Below are 10,807 nucleotides of genomic sequence, written 5' to 3' on the forward strand. Positions count from 1 at the left end.
TGGCTGTCCTGTAACTTGCTCTGTAGACCAAACTGGCCTTGAACTCAGAGATTCAAATGCTGGGATTAAAGGTGTGCGCCGCCTTTCCTCTGACGGCGGCCATCAGGTGAGCCAAGATGGGCGCGTACAAGTACATCCAGGAGCTGTGGCGGAAGAAGCAGTCGGACGTGATGCGCTTCCTGCTGAGGGTCCGCTGCTGGCAGTGCCGCCAGCTGTCCGCGCTGCACCGGGCTCCCCGCCCCACCCGGCCCGACAAAGCGCGGAGGCTGGGCTACAAGGCCAAGCAAGGTTACAGTCATATACAGGATTCGCGTCCGCCGTGGTGGCCGCAAACGCCCGGTGCCCAAGGGTGCGACCTACGGCAAGCCTGTCCATCATGGTGTGAACCAGCTAAAGTTTGCCCAAAGCCTTCAGTCTGTTGCTGAGGAGAGAGCTGGACGCCACTGTGGGGCTCTGAGAGTCCTGAATTCTTACTGGGTTGGCGAAGATTCCACATACAAAATTTTTGAGGTTATCCTCATCGGTCCATTCCATAAAGCTATCAGAAGAAACCCTGACACCCAGTGGATCACCAAACCGGTCCACAAGCACAGAGAGATGCGTGGGCTGACATCTGCAGGCCGCAAGAGCCGTGGCCTTGGAAAGGGCCATAAGTTCCACCACACTATTGGTGGCTCTCGCTGTGCAGCCTGGAGAAGGCGCAACACTCTGCAGCTCCACCGTTACCACTAATATACATAATGTTTGTACAATTCATACCCAATAAACCGTTTAGGACCGTCAAAAAAAAAAAAAAAGGTGTGCGCCATCACCACCTGGCGCACCCCACCATTCTGCCTCACATCCCTTAGAGGACTTCCTGGGATTGTTGGTAGGGCCCCCTTTCTATCACTAAGAAATAATCACCACCAGTTCTTAAGCCCCGCTCAGGAACCAGGCATCACAGGAACTTCTTTAGCCTGTGAAGAATTAATTGGTCATCCTAAGTGCAGGAGGAGCCCCCTCTACTGACGGCCATGGAAGTGGTGGCAGGACTCACGAGGATGGGCTGAGAACTTCAGACCAGATGCTTCCTACGTTTGGTCTTGAGTGAATTTCCCTCTGTGCCTTCATTTCCTGCTCTATAAAACGTGGCTCCATCACCATGAGGAGACACTAACACGCGTATCTGACAGCTCCTAGCTCAGCACTTGGCATAGGACAGTGCTACATGGTGATTGGTGTTCTGACAGGTGTTCTGACAGGGGATGTCCCCAGACTCTTGAGAAGTCAGCCACCCACACCACATCCCCCACATGAAGGTGAGGCCTTGGCTGCTCTGCCAAGCTCCCCTAGTTCCTGCCCCAGGTCTCCCACTTTCCAGGGTACTCACTCCACTTCTTCCAGGCGGGGACCTTTCTGGAGTAGCTCCACAAGGGTTTCTGCATCATGGACCCTGAGCTGACATCTCTGAAGCCTGGGATAGGAAGAGAGGAGATCAGGGGAAATCCCTGGTCCTTCCTGTCCTGAGTCAGACAAGTCCTGAGGGTGCAGACCTAGGGGTCTGTGTACCTCTAGTAGAGGAGTGATCTTATTCAAGGCACTTTGTCTGCCTGTAACTCAGTTTCTTCCTCTACCAAACTAGAGCAATACATGTCATTCATGAATGTCCTAAAAGACTTTCCACAAAGTACCAGCCACCTCTGAGCACAGTGCCCCACATATAGCAAGGGCCCATTCAGCTGGAGCTCTTGCTGGCATATGCGTGCCCTTTATTGTCACTGCATCTGCTTTCCTTGTGCTCCTCCCTGCCTGTCTTCCCTCCCCTGGGAAAGGGCCATCCCTCCATTATCATTTTCTGAGGGCAGCGGGCCCTGCTGAGGTACCTGAGTTCTAGGCTTTGGCTCTGTCTTTCTTTCTTCAGGCTGTCTTTGTCCTGTAGGCTTGATGCTCTATAAAGAAAAGATTACATACTAGCTTGGGCTCAGGAGCCAGACCTGATGACATCTAGGGTCTGAAGAGCCTGCAGCACCTCCCGGGGTGAGTTAGTCCCAAAGGCAGAGCTGGAAGGCACTCATGGTGCAACCAGGAGAAGCAGCAGGAGTAAAGGGCTTGAGGTCTTCATTCCAATGTGCTCTCTCCCATACGTGGCTGTGCAGGTTTTGGCAAGTCACATAACCCATCAGACTTTTCGGTTTCTATTTCCTAAAGTCACCAAGCTAGCATCCCTTTGATGTGATCTTTGGCTCAGAAGACAGGGTTCATGCACTGTGACAGGCAGGTCCAGGCAGAGGGGAGCTACAGCCCTTCCAGACTCTCAGACAGGGAGAGGAGAGTGCCAGGGACTGCAGAGAATCTTGGGCCATTTCCATAACTTAGAGATTTGAAATGTCTACAGAACCCTTTTACAATAACAGAACTGTTCTCCCGCTGTGTCATCTGCCACGGGAGGGACCTGTGGCCATTATTGAGCCCTGGAAGGGTGGTACATGTGATAGACTGAAGTCACTTCATTTCCATTGTCACAGTGGCTGGCAATGGCTACACTGGGTGTCAGAGCTTTAGACATCTGGGAGGGGTGTAGGGAGGGACAGTGGCACAACTGGGTCATGGTGCAGATGGGGAGATTGAAGCTGGGATAGTCAGGGAGGAGTGTTCCCCCAGAGGGAGAATCTTCCATGTCTTCACCCACCCAGTGGGGGGGGGGGGCACGTGGAGATCCACGCGTGGCCAGCATCTGAACGCTGGTGGCGGGCCAGTGTCTGGAGCATGTTAGACACATTCGGTCCTCCCATTCCTCAGGCAGCCCTAAGGTGTGGCTCACCAACTTCTCCTTTATCTTTCTTTCAGTTTGAAGAATATTTCAGCTTCGGTTTCTTCATCTTCTTTCTACAGGCCTGGCTCACTCTGAGACCCTGGGCATGCTCTCTAGCCAGGGGTCAGATGTACTCCAGACACATGGGAGGGAGGGGGAGCACTGCCTTGCCAGCCCTGAGCAGGAATCCACGCGGCAGTAGGGAGAGTCTTTCCACTTTCCTAGTCTGCTCTAGCTTCCCACCCTCACCTTCCCAGCCAGGACCCCTTCTCAGGACTAGCTGGGGCCATGTCTCCTGAGTTACTTACCCTGATTGCTGCACAGCTGTCTCTGTGATCGGGGACAGAAGGAAGATGAAGTCGGACTCCCTAGAGGGTCAGACACAAAGCCATGATATCTAGGAACCGGAAGTCACCACTGCCCAGCTGTCATCCACCCCCGCCCCAACCATCCAGGGAAAGGTTATTTCCTGGCCCACAGAGAAACCAGGGAATGGGAAAAAGTGCCCTAGCACAGGTTCTAAGCTCTCTGCCACCCGTGAGTCTGCTTTTGAAAGGTCAGGGCTCTTTGTTTAGCTTTGTTTTGTTTTTTTTTTTAGACAAGGTATCATGTAAACCAGGCTGGCCCTGAATTCACTAGTAGTTGAGACTAGCCTTGGACTCCTAATCCTCCTGAGTCCTGGTATTGACACTGTGTATCACCATGTCCTCTGAGAGCTTTTAAAAATGAGAATTACATTTGTATTCAGATTAAGAAGCCTGACGTCTAACCTGTGAGCCAATGAGGTAATACTGTTTCAGTACCACGGAGAGCGACACGCGACACGGCGCTAACTATTCATTTGGCTCCGCAATGTTGTTCATCCATCCATGTCCACGCAACTTTCCACCCAATTGCTATTAATAAAGCGCCAGACTCAAGCCACACTCTGAATTAAGCTGATTCTGGCATGCACACACAGATCTTGTAAGCTAGGGGGACCTCCTCTTTTCCCATCCCTCGCTCCCTCTGTCTCTTTCCTTTTTTCCCAAGACCTTGAAAATCTGCTCACCCGACCTGCAGCTTTCTGACAGTAGGACACATGATGGCCACCTTCACCGCGGACAGCAGTGCTGACACGGAGACGCTGTTTCTGCTCAGGCTGCACAATTGTGGCAAAGTGTCAGGGCTAGATACCCTTGACATGGTCGACAAAGGAAAGAGTGACTTGGCCCAGGAAAAAGGGATTGGCTGAGGGTCGAGATCACTTACTCAAGTTTCTGGAGCTTTGGCAGGCAAGGGAGCAGCTCCACAAGGCTCATCACCTCTGGGTCCTTCAGCTGGTTGTCATGCAAGCTGCAGGGAGACCAAGACCTAATCCCTCAGGTGTGTGTGGGGGGAGGATGGGCACTAGGAAGCCCCAGGCGGTGGGTTACAGTCTTTTAAAGTGAGGTATGGTGATTCAGTGACCTGCTTCCAGGCCTTAGGTGTACAGTGTGCCTGAGTCCTGAGCTCGCCAACATCCCAGGGGACTACTGAAGTCTCTCTGGGGGACTAAAGACTCTACTTCTGGTGTCAGCTCTGGCCACAGCTCCCCAGAGTCCAGGACAACCGCTCCAACCTCACTATCTCTTTCTGAAATCCCAGCTGGAGGGGCAGATGGATAAATGGTATGAGAATGATTGAGAGCAACAGGGGACATTGAAAATAAATAAATAAATAAATAAATAGGTGATGGGTGCCAAGATTAAGGCCACTCAATAACCAAAAGAGAGAGTTTTGATAAGATCAATGGTTTAAATCTTCATTCAAACCATAGTGACCACTGAACAAAAGCATCAGAGGGAACAGCAGAGACTGGCCAGATTGTGTTCCAGTCTGTAATTGTTGTATTCTACTTCTTCCTGGGCCAGCCTGCTTAGATTCAGGGGTTGCCTTTCTGAACTTCAGGAAGGAGCTGTATAAGGCTGTAGAAGACCAAGGATTTTGCTGAGATTGTGTCTCCTAGCAATGTTAGAAGCTATACTCATACAGATTCACCAACATGACTGCCTAAACATGAGCCTAACGAGGACAGCATCAACAGACAGGTTAACGTGGATGGGAGAAAGTCTGTGACACCTCTACTCTACACAAAGAACTATAGGCAACTGAATGCTAAGAGTGGGAGAAACAGTCTCCCCAATTGGTTATCCAATACCAAATGGCCGGCCCTGGAAACATACATACAAGTAACATTTACAGACAGAGAGGGTTATATTTAGGAATATATATGTATATACATTTATGTATATGGATGCAATAACAATGAAAAAAGAGGCCATGAATCTGAAAGAGATCAAGGAGAGGTATATAAGAGGGCTTGGAGGGAGGAAAGGTGATGTAGGTGGGTCATCTATCATCTATCTTTTGCTTTCATTGGTTAATTAATAAAGAAAACTGCTTGGCCTGATAGGTCAGAACATAGGTAGGAGGAGTAGACAGAACAGAATGCTGGGAGGAAGAAGGAAGTGAGGCAGATGCGATGAAGCTCCGGCCCAAGATGAACGTAGGTTAGAATCTTCCCGGTAAGCCACCACCTCATGGTGCTACATACATTAATAGAAATGGGTTACCAAGATGTGAGAGTTAGCCAGTAAGAGGCTAGAGCTAATGGGCCAGGTAGTGTTTAAATGAATACAATTTGTGTGTTGTTATTTCGGGTGTAAAGCTAGCCAGGCAGGAGCCGGGCAGGACGAAAAGCAGGCCTGCTCGCCTCATCACTACAGAAAAGGAAGAGAGAAATGATGTAATTATATTATAATCTCAAAAAGAAACGAATAAAATTTTAAAAAAAGTATTTTTTTTTAAAAAAAGACTGTAGCAGAGGGTCCCCGGTTCCACCTTTCTCTGAAACAATTCCAGACACAAGCAAGAGGTATATTGTGCAGATATGCTCAGCCAGTGTGTGCTGAGTCTCAGTGTGCCTGCGGGTGCCACACATGTACTCATCTATGAATAGGTATGTGACACACCCTTGAGCTTGAGTGTGTATTTCTGTGCAAGTGTGTACCCAAGTGCAGAATGTGAAGTCGTGCATTGTATGCATTTATGTGTTCCCCACGGTACCTGCCTTCTGCCTAGATCCTGTAATCCCTTTTCCTGGGGCCACAGAATGAGGGGAGGGAGTCCAAAACTCATAATCCTCCAAGGTGGTCCCAAATATGTGCACTGCTGGAATCTCAGAGGCATTCTTTCGGATTTGGCCCACCTCATTCTTAGACTGATGTCTCTCACTCTCTGGTCATCCTGGATGGGATGAATATGCAGGCCCCAGGGGTATCCTAAAAGCTGGAAAGTGGCCCTTCCCCAAAGCAAAAGAGCCCTTTTAGAGGCCACTCACCTGACCTCCTCCAGCTGGAAACAGAGGGGCAAAGCCTGTACCAGGTGCCTGATGCCTTGGGCTGTGATCTTACTTCCTGTTAACCTATAGGACAAAGATGGTAGAGGAATGGGGGCAGAGAAGGGGGCTGGCCAGGAATCTGTCTGTGCGGGACTAAGGAGGGAAAAGTATGCAAGATATCCTTCTTCGCATATCTAGCTTGCAAGCCTTGGCTCACCCTAGTATCTTCAGGCTCCCCATAGTAGGCAAGCTCCTGCCCAGAGCTTCTGCAAAGGCGTCCCCACACTTTCTGCTTTTAAAGCTGCAGGAGAGAAGCAAAACGAGTCAGTGTGGGGCAGGGCTTAGAAACTGGCAGTACTCTACCGGCAGTGTCCATAGTGACAGATGGGACATCACGGTAGCACAAGTTATCATTGTAGCTGCTGGGGTAGCAAGAAGCACAGCACACAGCATTGGCTTCTTTATCTGCCAAATCGGTTCTCCCCTTCATCCATAGAAATACAGTCACATAGAGTTTAAATCATGACAAGCAAGGATCATGCATGCGTGCAAGCTTACTGCTCACGTAGCGGCCAGAGGTCTTTATCACTTTTCCGTTTGTTTGTTTGTTTGTTTGTTTTTCTCCCACTAGTCCTGAAACTCACTCTAGCTTAGGTTGGACTGGCTGACAGTGAGCTCTGGGGATCCACCTGTCTTTGTCCCTCACCTCTTCTGCTACAGGCATGAGAGGCTATGCTTACTTTTTACATAAGCGCTGGGGACTTGAACTCAGGTCCTGTTGCTTTTACAGCAAGCCCTCGCAGACACCGAGCTATCTACCCAGACTCAAGACACTCCCTTAGAACCAGAAGCAACAACAAAGTGCTAACGATCAAAATGGGCAGAGACTTTAGCAGAGGTACGATTTCACTTCACAAATTGGTCTAAAAAGGATTTTAAGTGATAAAACTGTAACTCAGTAGGCTGGACTGCCTTGTTACAATGCTAATAATATATACTAAAATCTGTGAGATGTTTTCAGCCTATTGACACTAATAACAAGCTTGTAAATGAAAACCTGGTGTTGATGTGAAGGGTGGGGGGGACAAGAAATGACACTCTAGCTGGAAGTAGTTCACCAGCCAGCAGTGACATTTCCAGCTTCCCTTGCAGCCCGGAGTGGCTGTGTGGCTAGGTTCTCAGCAATGCAACGTGACTGGAAGGGACGTGTTCCACTTCCACGGTGACCTTTAAACATTCCTCTAAAGTCACCTTTTCCCTTCCTCCAAGTCAGGGCACAAAGACACCCATGGCTCAGCACTGATCCTACAGCTAGGATGTCTGAGGGATGCTGGAGCAAGGACCTGGGTCCCTGCATGACCAGATGGGGCAAAGCAAACTATCCACTTGAACCACCAACTTCTGACTTGTCCATGACTCCAACAGGACTTCCCCCGTCTGTATCTGGAGAGGTTCACACTGGGACTGCACCTTTGCTCTTTCGATAGAAATGGAATCTTGGTTCTGGACCAAGGCCAGGTTGAGAAGCCTGTCTGACTTGAGTACTCACTGCACGAATGGAGAAACACCCTCGAGGGAGGTAATATATACCCGTTCAAGGTCAGGCAGCCTTGAGCAACACAGCCCAAATCCAGCACTCCAGTCCCCGAGAGACGTGAGAGTCAGGAAGCCACAGGCACCTGGACTCCAGGAGCCGGGTCAAGGTGAGCGGCTGCCCCACCGTGTTAAACACTAAATGAAGATGGAGCGTGCTTTTCAGATGGTCAAGACTTGAATCCAGTCTCTCTGGCAGACTGGTTGACCTCCCCCACTCTCCCCTGCCTCTCTTCTAATTTGACTCACCTGAGATTCTCAACTTGCCCACATCCTACCAGAGCCTCTGGGCAATGGGGCTCCAGTGGGCAGCCATCAAAATCCAGGTGAATGGGGGCAACCCTGTGCTCCAAAATGTTGGCGAGTGCAGCCAGGTCTGCACGGGTCAGTGGGAGATTGTGGAAGGAGAGCTGGAAGGGGAGGTTTTGGGCAGTGAACTGTGCCAGCTCCAGCTCCTGGGTCTCAGCCACACAGTGATACAATTCTATCATCTTTGGTCCAGTAAGCTTCCGGCTAGCCAGCTTCCTCAGCACCTGAACAACAGCAGCCTGCCTGGAGCTCACCCAGGCTTCCTCTTGTTGAGCCAGGTGGCAAAGGAATGCACGGCAGTTGTGGGATGCCAGGCCTGCCAGGAAGGTAGGGAGATGGTCGGAGAGGCCCAGCCTAGCTTTGGTCCGTAGCACCCAGTGGGAATTGAGTGTGACATAGTAGGTGAGCGTTTCTTTGTCTACCGTGTCACTGGCCATCAGATACAGAGCGGCAAAGAACTCTTGCAGGCTAAGGTGGGCAAAGGCATAGCCTATTTCTTGGTGCTCAGGGCTGGTACGAATACAGAAGGAGGTTAGGAGGCTGTGGGCCGCTCCAAAAGCCATCAGGCAAGGACTAATGTCTTTTTCCACAGAGAAAATGACCTTCCCAATGTCCAGTCTCCTAAGGGCCACCTTTCCAAGGCCCAACAAGGATGTGGCAGGCAGAGTCCCATGGAGGCTAAACGTTTCCACCATCTGCAGGAACAGCTGGGTTACGGTGGGCGGGAGAGCCGTGGACTGCCCTGGAGGGCTTCCAGGAAGCAGGCGGCCGAGGCAGAAGCAGGCCACCCTGCACAGTGCAGGTACTGCACACATTCCCCGGAGGCGCTCATTGGCTCTCATTTCTGCCAGGGCCAGCTCCTGTAACAGCAGGTCACTGAAGAAGTGGCTGACGTACTTCTCTATCCGCTGCCCATCAAAGCCCCACATGTACACCATGGCGGCCTCTGTGGGCACACAGGCAGGCAGTTTCCCAGGACGAGAGGTGGCCAGCACCCAGCAGCCTGGCAGGAGGGTCCCACGGCAGAGGTCGGAGAAGAGGGCGAAGGCCGAGCCTGTGTTGTCAGCACCCGTGGAACTAGCATGGAGGGTCTCGTCCAGCCCATCAAAGATCAGCAGGACTTGACGGGCATTCTCTTCCAGGTACTGAAAAACAGCGTCAGGGTCTGACTCGGGGCTCAGGTACTGATCAAAAAGGAGCTGGGGCAGTGTCAGCGAATGTGTGATCATGTTGAGCCGGCGGAACTCAAAAAGGAACAGAGCCCTGAAGCAGTCCAGCTGACCGTCAGCCCACCTCCAGCAGAGTCGACGTGCCAGCGTGGTCTTGCCCATCCCAGCCTTTCCCAGCAGGACTGTCACTCGAGGTCCCTTGGGGGCCTTGAAATTGAAGAGATCCTGGAAGCTCACATCAGTGTCATCTGTGGCCTCGGGGTCTTCTTTAGTGGCTCCCTCCTGAACGTTCAAGGGTGCTGTACCCCGGCTCCACTGTAGAATTGGGGGGATGTAGACTTGTGGGGAGGCATGAGTACGCCTTGCTCCTGGGCATTCACCGCCATGGTACTGCTGGGCAGAGGTCTTCAGGAGCTTCAGATACTTCTCAGCGAGCTCTGCAAGGGGCACAGCAGTGCCATGAAGGCAGGAGTTCTCACACTCGATACATGTCCTGGGACCCCTTGATCAGGCTGCTACTGTCTTTAGTCCCATCTATGGGGGTATTGGGGCAATCATTAAGGGCACAATGGATGATCTTAGGTCACACAGAGCTCCAGAGGGTATGGGCTGCAGAGCAGCGTGGGCTCTGAAGCCTCTTACTCAGGGAGGTGGGTATGGGCCCTTAGGTCACAACTCTCTCTTCCAGGGCAATACAGGTGATGCCGTTTTCAGTAAACTGGGGGAGGTTGCTTGCTTTGCAACAACTATGGGGACCAGCTCTAAGATGGCAAAGGCACCTGCATCCTTCCTTTGAGAGTGGGCACCAACAAACGACAGGCTTTCTACTAGTCAATTAGACCATGGGAACTGGGCTTCTGCTATGCCAAGTGTTCCTTCCTTCCTTCCTGGGTCATTGGGAAGATGCAGCCCCCACCTCTGCCCTGGAAAGGACTGCAGTAGTGGTCTGTTTTGCAAAGACATAAATTTTCTGGTTATGCCTATAGTTGGTGAAGTACATATGCATGTAAGGGTTGGCCCAAGGATTATTCTGGACTACTGGCAGAGGATGAAAGAAGTTTCCCCTCTCCTCTTCCCCATGACTACCCTAGATACTCTGTGTCTCCAAGGAGCTCCTATCTGGGGGTTCGCTAGACCACCTTTATCACCTCCATCCTCACTCACCCTCCAACATGGCCACTGAAGGCCCAGGCCTGAGGTTACACTGGTTACCACCTGATGTTCCCATAACCTTGAGGACAGTCTAGAAGAGCCTAGGTGACAAATCTGTCCCTTGAGGTACCCTGTCTCCTCCTCTGCTCATTCAGGACCTTCAGTATCTCCCTGGAGTTTTGGAAAACAAGCCCCTGAACCTCAGAAGCTTTTCAGGCAGGAACAAGGCCCAGCACATGTCTGTGATCAACCTCAGAGAAACCCAGTCTTATGCAGGGGTCCCTATGATCAACCTCAGAGAAACCCAGTCTTATGCAGGGGTCCCTATGATCAACCTCAGGAAACCCCGTCTTATGCAGGGGTCCCTATGATCAACCTCAGGAAACCCAGTCTTATGCAGGGGTCCCTATGATCAACCTCAGGAAACCC

At 51.2% G+C, this 10,807-nt stretch overlaps 1 protein-coding gene and 1 pseudogene across 1 annotated transcript in view; one reads left to right on the forward strand and one right to left on the reverse strand.

Annotated features, from left to right (window-relative positions):
• The window catches only part of Nlrc5 (NLR family CARD domain containing 5), a 55,201-nt gene that overhangs the window by 42,502 nt on the left and 1,892 nt on the right, over window positions 1-10,807 (reverse strand). The window contains 8 exon segments of the mRNA XM_026777567.1: window positions 1,373-1,456; window positions 1,866-1,931; window positions 3,103-3,162; window positions 3,846-3,935; window positions 4,046-4,129; window positions 6,156-6,239; window positions 6,373-6,456; window positions 7,998-9,663. Of these exon segments, the coding sequence (XP_026633368.1) occupies window positions 1,373-1,456; window positions 1,866-1,931; window positions 3,103-3,162; window positions 3,846-3,935; window positions 4,046-4,129; window positions 6,156-6,239; window positions 6,373-6,456; window positions 7,998-9,663 (2,218 nt within the window).
• Window positions 44-780, forward strand: LOC101993957 (annotated as a pseudogene).

This window comes from Microtus ochrogaster, chromosome 4 (assembly GCF_000317375.1).
Source record: "Microtus ochrogaster isolate Prairie Vole_2 chromosome 4, MicOch1.0, whole genome shotgun sequence".
In the NCBI taxonomy this organism is placed as follows: Eukaryota; Metazoa; Chordata; class Mammalia; order Rodentia; family Cricetidae; genus Microtus; species Microtus ochrogaster.